General features: G+C 33.1%; 1 protein-coding gene across 2 annotated transcripts; it reads left to right on the top strand.

The window, feature by feature from the left end:
- Nucleotides 1–621: 621 nt before the first annotated feature.
- Nucleotides 622–12,068, top strand: eEF5 (eukaryotic translation elongation factor 5). 2 transcript variants are annotated; one of them, XM_073088603.1, is made up of 4 exons: nucleotides 622–770; nucleotides 5,014–5,259; nucleotides 10,282–10,483; nucleotides 11,910–12,068. In XM_073088603.1, the coding sequence occupies exons 2-4, from the start codon at nucleotides 5,051–5,053 to the stop codon at nucleotides 11,979–11,981; spliced, it is 483 nt and encodes a 160-aa protein (XP_072944704.1). In that variant the 5' UTR covers nucleotides 622–770; nucleotides 5,014–5,050; the 3' UTR covers nucleotides 11,982–12,068. The 2 variants fall into 2 exon arrangements, with proteins under 2 accessions (XP_072944704.1, XP_072944705.1); XM_073088604.1 differs by having other exon boundaries at nucleotides 718–836.
- The last annotated feature ends 1,497 nt before the right edge of the window (nucleotides 12,069–13,565 follow it).

Genomic DNA, 13,565 nt, shown 5'->3' with positions numbered 1-13,565 from the left:
TAAATTACTTTTGAATGAAGAATGCTCAACAATATGTTCCAATTTAATTATTTACTTTGCATACCTACTGATATCGACTTTCTTAACCACGGTTCTCAACTATGAATTAACATTCAGGCGCCAATGTGCTTGTTAGCGCCATCTAGTATCTATCAGGAAGATACGATAAAAATATCTGTGGATAATACTGCCATCTGCCAAACAGCTGTAATATTACAACATGTAATCCACAGATAGTATAAAAATATGTTTGTGATATCCAATTCCTAAAATAGTATAAATACTCTTTGAAAAATATTTTAAGATAATATAACGTAAATTAAAATATAAATGAACAGAACAAAGGGTAAATATAATAAAAACAAAACAATAATAATCGATACAAACTACTCTTGACGTGCATGTCCTTCGCAGACAACACACGCGTCAAAGTTATGCTGCCATCTATCGAAATTTTGTTAAAATAAAGAAGTGTCGGTAAAGCAGGTAGCCAATAAAAAGACTCTTAATTGCATAAAATTTCTCATTTATTTAACAACGCTACTGTATTTTAATTAAGAAATATGTTAAAATATTTTATTTTGATTATTTTTACTATTAAAAATATTCATTAAATTATTTTATTCAAGTCCACTTTTGATTCATCCATAATTGCCGCCAATAGGCGGCGGCGTTTCGGCCATTTTGAGAACCCCGCGACAGGAAGTGAGTGATGAAGGTGCTACGCAGGCGCAAATTGACCTTTCGGTTGAAGAACCCGTCGGTCACATGTGAGTGTCGATAAATATCTTAGTTTTATCGTGAATCCTCTTACAATAGTCGTAATTATTGTTTTTGTAAGTATTTTCTGCAGTGAATATAATTTTGTGAAATCGCAGTCAAGTAACGGTGTGGATTATGTGTAAAATTGAAGTTAATTGTATTGCGGCGCCGGCACGTTTGTCAAACTGCTATTTTTCTTGCATTATCTCTGATTTTTAATAAGGATGATGTTGATATTTTCCTATAATAATTTTACCGTGACTCAGTTTTATGTGTAAGCGCCTCGCGGAATTTGTGGTTGATAAATTTGGAGTGTTTTAGTCATGTCGAAAAGTTTGGCAAGATGTCCCTGTAGGAAGCCACATGTTCGGCGACCACACGGCTGGCTCCGACCCGTCACCGCCTCCGCGAATCAGGCCTGAAGTCATTTTACAAATTGTTCAATGTATCAATTGGTTGGGTGTAGGTGCATCAATTATGCATATAGACTGTATTTTCCCGATAGCACAAAGGTTTTCACAGTAGAACGCTAGGTGGGGTTAGGTCGTAGCAGACTTCGCTCGGAAGTCCTGGATATCGTTCGTATTGTGTTAACTCCTGTACGTATTCATTAAAATTTTGGTGCAGCGATTGTGACTATATCTATATAGTTTTGATTGCGTACATTTTCGAGTATGAGGCCATTGTAAGATTAAGATTAATGCGATGTCATTTCTTATTTTCCATAATAAACTTATGACCATGCACCTCCACATCCACAATAGATATATAGAGAAAACACCTAAAATTTGACTTGTCACCATGCTTTCTAGTTATGGCCCACATTTTTAATACTATGGACTTACTTTTACTTTGTGCTGTCACATTTTTTGTTGCTTGTAGATTTGGCCAAGTTTATGGTGAATTGCGAAAACTATTCAAATATTTACCACATTATTTTTTCACTTATTAAAAGGGAACCTGGTTTGTATTACAAATTATCTCATCTAAAAGAACATTAATATATTAATATAACGTAATAACACTATAATTTAGTGTGTATATAATTTAGATAATTAGTTATAATTTGGAATAAAAGGTTTTATTTCACATCTAGATAAAATATAATGTGGAAAGAGCATGATCAACAATATTGGTCAATATTTGGACTAGACCTTCATCATTTCATACCATGAGGCTAACGGATAACATATGGACAGTTGGTATTGATGTAATATAATTTCACACATTATATTTGTTAATACATGTAAGAAAATATAAAAATTTTATTATTTATAAACAAAACATTTTAAGAATTTGCAGCATATATTGACTCTAGAAAGGCAAACCACACTAAGTGGCAGTTCGCAAACTGTATAGGAAAGTGATTTAAAAGAGTAAAAATTAAATGAAATTAAAAATTTAAATAAAAGATATATATTTACAATGGAACAACAATGTTAATTTAATTTTTTTAATTGCAATGTTGCATTGTGTTGTAAATTTTACTCAATGTCACTGCAGATAAATGAAAGGGAGAAGTGCATAATTTGCAACAATTAGTAAATAACTAAATACCATTAAATTAAAAAGTTGACTGTTTAAAATTATAACCTGTGTCATTTCCACAATGACGATGAATCCAACGAGACCTCATTTATGAAAATTCATCATGTTGTTTTGGGCCGAAGTACATACCAAAGAATGGGACAAGCATACATACTCTCAAAAAGCTTACCTTACTTCTTGTTAGTTTTTACAGTCACAAAAACAATTGTTCCCATTTTAAAACCTATATGGTTATTGAACCCTATCTATATGTTAAGTTCAATGATTACAGGTCGTTACTCTGTGCCACTTTCCATCATCAAATGACTCAACACCACAGTTAATGCCAAGGTTGCATTATTTAGATGCTACCATCTAATTATTTATGAAAATTTAAATATTTTTTCAACATTTTTTATCCATACAATATTATGACAATATAAAAACTGACTCCAATTGCTTGTATTGTACTTCAATTTATGGGTTTGACTTAATTGCTTGATATGTAGTAAGGTTGTTATTGGTCAAAATGGTCAGGTTAGGTGGTAGGGGTGATAGTCTGGTTGTGGTTGGGTGTTGGTTGTGAACAATATATATTTTTGTTCTACTTGTAAGATGAAGGTATGGTAGTGCCTCCGCAGGTCGAACATAAAATATAGATAAATAGCTTACCCGGCAAACTTTGTACTGCCTCAAAATCTATTTATCAAATATATTTCATATAAAATATAGTCTATGTTACTCGTGGATAATGTAGCTTTCGAATGGTGAAAGAATTTTTTAAATCAGTCCAGTAGTTTATGAGCCTATTCATTACAATCAAACAAACAAAGTTTTCCTCTTTATAATATTAGTATAGATTAATGTCATAAAATACTCAAATGTTACAATAAACTGTCCACGTGTGGCAAGGCCCACTTACCATTAACGGGATTGCTCGTATGTTACTTCTATATATTAAAAATAAAAAAAATAGAGATAAAATATAATTATTTAGGATTTAAGATGAAAAGTGTATTTGACATTTTATTATTTAGGATGACAAGTTTTTGAATCAAAATTAAAAAAATGGCTAATTTCAAAAGTATAATAAGGAGTATATTGTACTTGTACATAACATACCTATTTTCAGAAAAAAATACTCTATGTACATCTTTAATATTCATAGGTTTCATTTGAAGTTCAATAAATCATTGATTTTGATGTATATTTCCAGCCAATCACTCTCAATTTATTCTGAGCTAAAGTCTTAAGGTCAGGACAAATAATTGACCTGATAGCGATTGCATCTGATTCCAATACACTGTATACATTTTTGAGAGTTGAAGAAATTTATAGTGCATTAAAATTTTAAAAATACCTAGTATTTAAAATTATTCACTTTTGTAAAATACACTCTAAATAACATTTGAAATTATTATTTGTGTTAGTGTGGATTGTTTCCTCGCACTAAACATCATCTATACTCCGACCATTTGGTAGTAGCCACGGATATTAATGTGGTGGATAGGAAGTCGATTCACTTTGTGACTAGTAAAAAATTAAATATATATATTCATTATAATATCCATAATATTTGCTACCATCAGAGGGTTCAATAGGCACTGTCCTATATACAGTTATATATTCAAGTCTTGTAAGGTTTTAGTTTAAGCAGAAATCAATTACCATTGCAGTATTGGGGGTACCTACATTACAATTTATAAAGAAGCACTATTTGAACCACAACTTTTTTATGAATATTCATTTACCTGAGAATTCTTAGGGTCTCTGTACCATGCATATACCAATGTACACTTATCATCTGAGACGCTATGGAACTGCATGTGTCACTTGGATAATAATGATTAAAAATTGTCCTCACCTGATTGCAAGTGGTCTTCGGCACTCATGCAGACATGCAACTCCACTGCGATTTCCCCATGCACTTCCAGCCTTCTAGATTTTTTCCTTTTTGCAAGATAAGCTACATTATCAGCTACTGAAATCAATATTTTATTACAATCATTATTGTTATTTACTTACATGTGTTGAAGAATGTAATTCCTTCCACTTTAAGCCATAGATTGAGTTGTAAAAATGTTGGTTGAATAGATAAAAATACCCTTTTATCTTAGTCCCTCGATAATTTAATTGATTGGCTTTGCTGTTCAGGTATTTGGTACTGGATTTCTGAGCGGCTATCGTAATTCGTGACATTTGATAAGCCGTGTGATTGATCTATTTTGGAATGTAATTTTTCAATTCCTTTTATGTAGTTTTGCCAACACTTTGTCGTTGGCTGTTGGCTATTCTGTTTAGGGAAATTATAGTTATTTGACTAGTCCCTGTTATCGAAATTTTAAAATGGAACCGCCAAAACCAGAGAAACCCGTGACAAGGTCTAAAGTTTGTGTCATTTTACAAAATAAATCGAAACATCAGTTCGGCAATTTTATATCGAATGAAATAGGTGTGGCAGTTTGAAATTATGTGAAAATGTTTATATGATTTTTTAGTGCAGTTCTAGGAAATCTGATTGTAAGAGGGTTTACGAAAATAAGATTAATAAAATAACGCATAATCGTACTTAACCAATTTTTGCTTACCACAGTACGAGAGTTGATAATTAAAGTTAACACAAATTGTCTAAATTCGAACTTTGGTAGACAAAATTCGGCTAAGATTCATTAAAACTAACGTGCATATGTGAACAAGTAATATAACAACCCATTACATTTCCAGATCACTCCGCACAGTAGGTAAAATCATCACACTCGACATGGGCGACATCGAGGACACCCACTTCGAGACCGGCGACTCCGGTGCCTCGGCCACCTTCCCCATGCAGTGCTCCGCCCTGCGCAAAAACGGTTTCGTGATGCTCAAGGGCCGCCCGTGCAAGATCGTCGAGATGTCCACCTCCAAGACCGGAAAGCACGGCCACGCCAAAGTCCATCTCGTCGGCATTGATATATTCAATGGAAAGAAGTGAGTGTTTTTGTCTTTTGTTATTTAAATAATCGTGAGGTTTTTCTTATCCTTTCTTACGTATATTGTTGTATATTTAAGTATTGTACCTGCCACGTGAATGGACATTGCACGTGGCGAGATGCCACGTGAAATTTTATTTATTTTTAACTGATGAAAGGAAGGAAGCAAAGTATCATTAGCAAAAGAAAACGTGGTCCATCTAGTCATCGTTATTTCATACGGATCGTCATAATGTCATTAAATAAAATTTTCGCGAAATAGTCAGGATGGAATAATTTATTTGTAACAATAAGGATTTTGAGAATTACTTTATATTAGTGCACTGTTGATCAAAGGAATATTTGTAATAGATCTTAGAGCTCATTACATTAGTTTAATCATAACTTTGATGAGCACATGGGCACTGTGTAACAAAAACTTAATTTATTAAATCTGAAAGTTCCATCGATTGATAAGAAACATATTCGAATGCTTAATGTAATGTACAATAAATGCCTTAGCTGATATATTTTATATTTGTCTGGGAAATGAGTCATAATCAAAAATAGGTTTTATGAGATAAACATATCTTTAATCTCACACCTACTTAGTCCAAAGGGTTTGGGAATAGAACGACAACAATACCAATACAGAAATAAAATAATATAAAAGCGAGGCTCCTCCCACTCCTGTCTTGCTAAGAAATGAGTTTCGTAACGTAAATATCTTATTATTGCCGTTAAAAATAACATAGTATGAAATAACATCCCACGCAAATTGATAATTAATATCAATAGAATCGACACCTTATAAAAATTCGCCGTATTTCATTCATAGTATTTCAAATAACAATATAAAAGACAAAAATAATTTATAACAAGATATTATTATTGTGTCACATTGTGGTTAGACGTATTTTCAATAACAATTTGATTTATTAATATAGATTTAATTTGATGTATTTCGCTAAAATACTGCTTTATCGTTTGTGATGTAATTTACCCTTTGGTAATTAGATGGGAAACCTTGCTTATAAGTATTCAAATAAATATAAGCATACATTGTGTGTGTGTACTTAAGAGAGTTCGTATTATTCCAATATAAACGTGTAAGGAGTGAAACTATTACAAAATATAAAAAAAAAACTTTACAAAATCATTGTTACCCATGGTATCATATGTCATACCTCAAAAATAAAATATTCATAATTTTACTTTGCTGGTAGTGTTCTCTACAAAATGGCTGCATTTACTGACCAACCTTATGGTGTTTATTTTGTAAAAAAAATCACTCTAATTTTCCTTAATGACCAGAAAAGAAGCACTACAAAATTAATATTTAAGAGACATTTTATGTATACAGTGGGCTTCTAATAATTGACTTACGGCTCTCCAAATGTAATAGAGCTATCAAAGTGAGGCTGGGTACCGTGTGTGGGCTAGGTTTTAGGTAGTTATCTCCTTATTTCCTGCAATACCTGAATCTAGGTCAGGCTGCGCGGCTGTATTGATTCCCTGCTGAATTATATACCTATGTATTCGCCATTGACAGTCTCACCATTCAATTGACGTCTGATCTCAACTAAAGCATGTACACGGCTTGTATTTGCGACCCCTTTTGAAAATTTTACACTTGCATTTTCAGTTGAAGATAAATATGGTTTTGATATGTTCTTTATAAATTGTACTCAATATTTAATTTATTACTTTCAAAAAAATATCATTAATCTTTACAAAAGTACTCAAGATCATATTAATAAGATTGAATCTCGCAAGTTACAATATACTCATCGTATGAGTAGTTGGTTTTTATAATCGCACAAATTTATTGGTGGCTTGAAATTACAATGGTTCATTGAAGGAATCGAAGTAGTCTTAACAAGTTGATTGACTGAATTAAACACATGGAGTTGACAAATCCAATTAATACCATCAAAAAGTTACCTAACACAAACGTCGTCACTTGATCACACATTTTTGTTGTTTTCAAAGATGATAGAAAGGTCGAAATATGTTATTTACTTTTAATATATAAATTTGGATTAGCAAAGTACCAAGCAATACTAATGACACGTGTCATTACCGCCCATGGTATTTGTAATCAACCCCAAATAGGATTTTAGTTTGAGGTCCACCAGAGATGCTGCTATCCCTGAAGATTAAGTTATAAATTCAATAACCTTACCATACTCTTCAAATAAGAACACAAAACTACTAACCTGCGCTATAATACGGCGGAAATATATAGGCAGCTTTCGCAGTCGAACTACGAAATGGCAACCTTTGTGTGGAGTTTATTAATGCTATGTATGTTATTTGACAATCGAGCCCATAGAGTCGCGGGTGTAGTCCCATACTGCACCCGTGCTGAGGTTACTCGAACATAAAACCCCCAGTTCCGACTATGCGTCTCATTCTACAACTGTATATTGGGATCACCGTCCAGGAACACATTTCCTCTATATAAAAATGTGCATTGGTAGTATTATCGTAGTCGACTCCACCGCCACCCCTCTCTTACCTTATAACAACATAGTTAAGCGCTGCAGTGTTCTGGTTTGAAAAGTGGTAATTTTTTTTTATTTGTTTTTTTATTTATTTACTCATCTAACATTACAGGGTTGCCTAATGCTAATTAGTTTTAAAGGAAAGGTTAGCAATTTGTAGTTGACTTCAGGTAGTGTTTATTGGCGTGAGTAAACAGTAAACACTTACTAACAAAGAAATGTCATGCTCTTTTTAATAAATACGCCATTTTTTTTTAATATACTCAAACCGTTATTGCTCGGACGATGGAAAAGGTCTCCTCTCTGATTGGAGGTGCTGTTTTAGCGAATAACTAAACATCACACACCTTAAAGAATTTGGAAAAAATACTGGATACTTTGCCATAGGTTTGATTCACACAGGTGTTTGTACTGTATTCAGAGAGGTACTTGAGATTTAATTTCAGGATCAACACCTACAGACACAAATCGATATTAGATACCTATCAATTAGCCCGCGAAACTCCATCCTACGCTCCGCTCGCTCGGTTTCACTTAGTTACCGTAATGGGTTTATCTTCGACGATGTCTCGCTATTTTATTTTTACCCCGCCAAGTTTATCTACAAGATGTGAAAATGTTTGTTGAAGATGTTGTTAACTTTGATTGAAATTAATTTAAATAATGGGGTACATTTTAATTTGTGATTCGCACTCAGTTCATGTGACTTTCGATATAAATGTAATGACTGTACAATGAATGTTCATGTACTACACCTGGCACGCCATCTAGGGTAGCAAACAAATATTTGATTGGCTTTAGTTTGGGTGTTTGGGGTAAAAATTAAAACTAAATATTAACTTTTAGTGCCGTCCGCATTCCCTATTTACATTACATAAAAAATGACGTCGAATATAATTATTTTTAATTGATTAAAAGTACCTACTTAAATGTAATGAAATTGAATTGATTATACAAATGTATTAGTGAATAGAAATAGAACACCAATTACAATAAATTTTACTCTTAGTTCGATCAATGACAAAATTCGGTTAGCACTACTAAGACTCAGGAATTAGGAATTAATGAAAAGCTAAACAAGCCCTTATTTATTATACAGAATGCGTCCATCGATCCAGTTTACAAGGGCCACTAAATTATAAATGCTATCCACTTTTCTTCCATCGATCGGTTGTAGAGGTCACATGCATAATGCTATGATATTTTCTTTCCTATACAACTGTTCTAATTTATTATTTAAGCATTGCAGCCGTCATCGATACCAATTTCCCGAGAACTAATAAATTATTTGAATGTGATTCATAGATGTAATTTGTACTATCGATTACTTTAACGCGTAGTTGAGTTATAAAGGGCTTTCTTCAATAACTTCTAATTAACTATATGTTAAAAGTAAACTAATATTTTTGTTATTTACTTATGTGAAAGATTTTGCGACATTTCATATAAATTGTGTGTACAATAATTAAGGAAAACAAAAAATATATAAGATAATCAAATATTTATTATATCTATCTATACAATAAACACAAGATAACTGCGTCACAATCTCTATAATTAATTAATTAACTAATTTATTTTTTTACATTTTATTTACTGTTTTATAAGTTCCTAACTGTGTGTAATGTAATAATAATAATTTATAAGTAAAGAGGCGAAATGTATTTTTTTTATTATTATTATTTTTTTAATTTATTTATTATATTAAGTGAAAAATATTTACAATTATAATTAAACTTACAGAAAATTAAAAGAAATTAATATAAAACAACTTATTTACAAAATTTACATATATACAAAAATGAAAAACAAAAATATAAAAACAAAAATGGCAAATAAAATTAAATAATGAACACTAATCATTTTTTGTGATCCACATTTGATACTGTAGATATTTGACGCAGACTACGCAAGCATATATTACTCAAATTTATTGTTGAATAACTAAGAAAAGATGTGTCATCAAAAATATGTTCTTGTATTTGAGCTAAGAGTATACATTTACTTAACTATGAATATGTTCGTAGCAAACGGTTATGTGGGACGTTAAGTGGTAATTGTTTCCTTTACTAAATGGAAATTATACATTCCGCATCCTTTTGTTTACTATTAATAGATACTCGTAAATACGACTTCTCTTGTTAGGGTCGGTCAAGAAAAAAACATGGAAGACAATGATCATTTAAGATCGAATGGTAAATGTGACCAAAAAGGGATTTTTAAAAAAATGTTATACCGTAAATGAAGAGTCACATTTGTTAAATGTACACAAATAAAGCCACGCTTTTTACGCCCATAAATATCATGGATGTCACACATTAACGTTAACGTACAGTCCTCCAGTCCGGGTATCCCATTAACATTCATAGACTTATATAACATGTTTAGTAGATATTGTTTTTAGGGGCATATCTGATTACTACTCGGAATTGCAAGTCCATTTGCGACTTCCGTTTCTTAGAACATATGCTTTAAAATGTACCTCATTGTACTGATAAAACACATGCTTATTAACGATGCCTCTTCTCACCCAGATACGAAGATATTTGCCCCAGCACCCACAACATGGACGTGCCGCACGTGAAGCGCGAGGACTACCAGCTGACCGACATATCCGACGACGGCTACCTGACCCTGATGGCGGACAACGGCGACCTGCGCGAGGACCTCAAGATCCCCGACGGCGATCTCGGCACCCAGCTGCGCTCAGACTTCGACAGCGGCAAAGAGTTGCTGGTGAGTTGGTCGCTTGATCTAGCTAAGAGGCTAACCGGCCTTCCAATGTTGAGTAGTAATTTATACAACAAAAGATTTTTTAGACATTTATATCAACAAAAGATTAATGCAATGAGGAGGTTAGCTTTGTAAGAATGACTGTTTAAAAAAATACATTATTCATAGTAATGAGTAACTAACCAATTAAATAATTGATGGAACTTAATCTTAAATTAGGCTAGTCAAGAGGATTCATATTTTTTTAAAGCTCGCATCTTAAAGCGAGTCATGTAGATTGTCTTATCGTCTTATCTAACGTTTATTGGAAATATGTGTCAACAAGAAATAAGTTAGTGATGCGGACTTTTTTATTGATCGCATCATTTTGCTACATGAGGCTGTTGGGTGAAATACTTTCTCAAATAGATTCTATATTATATTTTGTTAATTCAGATGTATCATATCTAGAGAAATAACATCTAGGTAGATTCTTTATTTAGATTGAAGATTCATTGCAAAATGATTGAGTGTGTAGGAAACGTGATTCATAACTTAGTATTCGCGAATTATCGGAGATACCTGCAATGTGGTGCTATTAATGTTATCGCATATATAACTTTTACTATGTATTCATACTCAGTATGGAAATATTATATTATTGATACAGCGCTTAATTATATCTTACAATATAGTATTTAATTATAATTGCGTATAAAATGTTGCTGATTATCTCCATAGAAAACAAAATGGCGTCTTTGGCTCCGTAATGGAACGTGTAAATATAGATTATTTGTCGCGAATATAACACAAGTCGACATTAAGTAATGTATTGTATGTATTAACATGATTTTAAATTTGCAACTCGACAATACGAATTCATTATCGCGTTGTGTTCGAACGCGCCTGTTACATATGTATGGGGCACGTTTGACACCAAACCGTCACAATGCTATGTTGTACAATTATATGTATTACTTGATATTAGGCCAAAATCACGTACCTACCTTATGACGAGTACATCTCTACTAGTACTACTACTATAATACGTATGTCTGGTATTTTTATTGAAATTAATAATATATCTACATATAAATAATTTTGCGTGTTTAACTATACGTAATGGGTTCAAACCACACTTTAGCGCATATGACAGGATTTTCAGAGCATAATAGGCTTTATTTTACATCGAAAATATTTTGCCAAAAAATATAATGCAGTGCAGTCATAAATGAGATGTGATGTGGATTAAAGGTTTGACTCCTGGTCAAACAATATCTGTATACATAAGCGTAATAAAGAACAAGCGAGTAGAATTGCCATCACTTTTTACCCGACTGCCAAGGAAGGGTTATGTTTATCGCGCGTATCTTGTTCTGAGACTTATACTGTAACTAATGGCGCTGAATACATTAATATTATTAAGTGTGTTTTCTTTCTTTCTTTCCAGTGCACCGTGCTGAAGTCTTGCGGTGAGGAGTGCGTCATTGCGGTGAAGGCAAACACGGCTCTTGACAAATAAACAACAGAAGCATTTATAGGGATATAACAAGCAAATATTTTTTTTACAATCAACAAGTCTTTTACATAAATGTAAAACATAATATTATGTATAATTTAACATAAAACAGTGGGGAGACGCGGGACCCCCGAGGGTCTCTCCGCGGTGTCCCATGTTGCACACGGCCTATGCGATAGATCTGCGCGATGTTCAATGCGGTCGTTCTTTAAGATTGGGGTTACTGACCAGAGTATGAATGGATTTAACATGGGTTGATGTCTCTGGCTCTTACGACACAACACGGAGCCCTCAGTTATTGTGTGGGGACGTTTGGATTTAGCCCTTGACTCGCGGGTAGTTAGGAAACAATCGAAATCAATATTTCGTTGATCGACCAGTATCTATTAGATCTGGATCGACCACTCTCTAATAGCGCGCGACTGTTGCAGTAAAAATATCATACACGAGCTTCGGACGAAGCGCCAACATTATTTATTAGTCGTATACGAAATAGTAGCGCCGTGTGCCGCAGCGGGACCCCGGAGGCCGCGTCTCTCAGGAACTTCACGTTTGTTTTGTTTTGTTAGTTCTCTTTTCGCTTGACACGTCTACTTAAACGTTGCAGTTGCGTTGCGCTCGAGCCGTTTAAACTACTATTTAATGTCATCGATGTGAAATTCAGTGTGCTGGATATAATATTGTTTTATAGTCGTTTATAATCCTATGAAAAGATGGACGCAAACTTGAAGTTATTACCATACTTTAATGCTAAATTAAATTAAAACATATAGCGATACCGACAAAAATAAGGAAAAAGCAAAAAAAATAGAAATAAATGAAAATTCTTGAATGTGTCGTATAATTGATTAGTCCTCTACTTCGGAGGCGCGTCGAATTTGATGTGCTTCGTTTCGTGATGGTCACAAGCGCTTCAGTATATTTGCGCTGTGGTCGTCGTTATATCCCTTATGAGTAACACTTGCCATTTGTTCAAATAAAACTTAAGGAAACAATAGTTCTACGATGTTCGATTCTTTTCTATTTTGTGTCATCGTTTCTCAAAAAATCCGAACCACACGTTGACAAGTTAATGTAAAACTTATTTCAAGATATACATGAAACATTGTACACACCACACACTATTATTAATAATTGAACAGTGACACTGCTGTCAATATTTGGGAAACGATGTATCTATTTCTATAAGCTTGATCTATAACAAGTTCAAAAAACTATGTTACTATGAATCGACCAAGACTGAGCACTCAAGTATCAATATCCTCAGTGAAGACTGAAACTATGCATTTTTAGACGAAATAGTCGATTTTTCTTATATAAAAACAATATTAGTACGTACAGACTCGATCTGTACTCGTCGGCCTTTCCTTGCTCTCTTTATAATGAATTTGAACACATGAAATATGTTACGCATTAGTGGCTTATGGTTGCTTCAATTCATATAAAATATGGTGCGCCTAGACTATGAATGTTGCTGGTTTATGAAGCTGCAATACACTTACGTAAGGGCCAGTTCATACAGAAATATGCACACCATGTATGTGCATGAAGGCTATTTTTAACAACTTAATTTACGATATGTCATCA

Source organism: Epargyreus clarus, unplaced genomic scaffold (assembly GCF_041222505.1).
Source record: "Epargyreus clarus isolate Ecla_fem2 unplaced genomic scaffold, WU_Ecla_fem_2.2 ptg000027l, whole genome shotgun sequence".
Classification (NCBI taxonomy): domain Eukaryota; kingdom Metazoa; phylum Arthropoda; class Insecta; order Lepidoptera; family Hesperiidae; genus Epargyreus; species Epargyreus clarus.
Note: the sequence above shows the minus strand (reverse complement) of the source record. Positions and strands in the feature narration are given on the sequence as shown.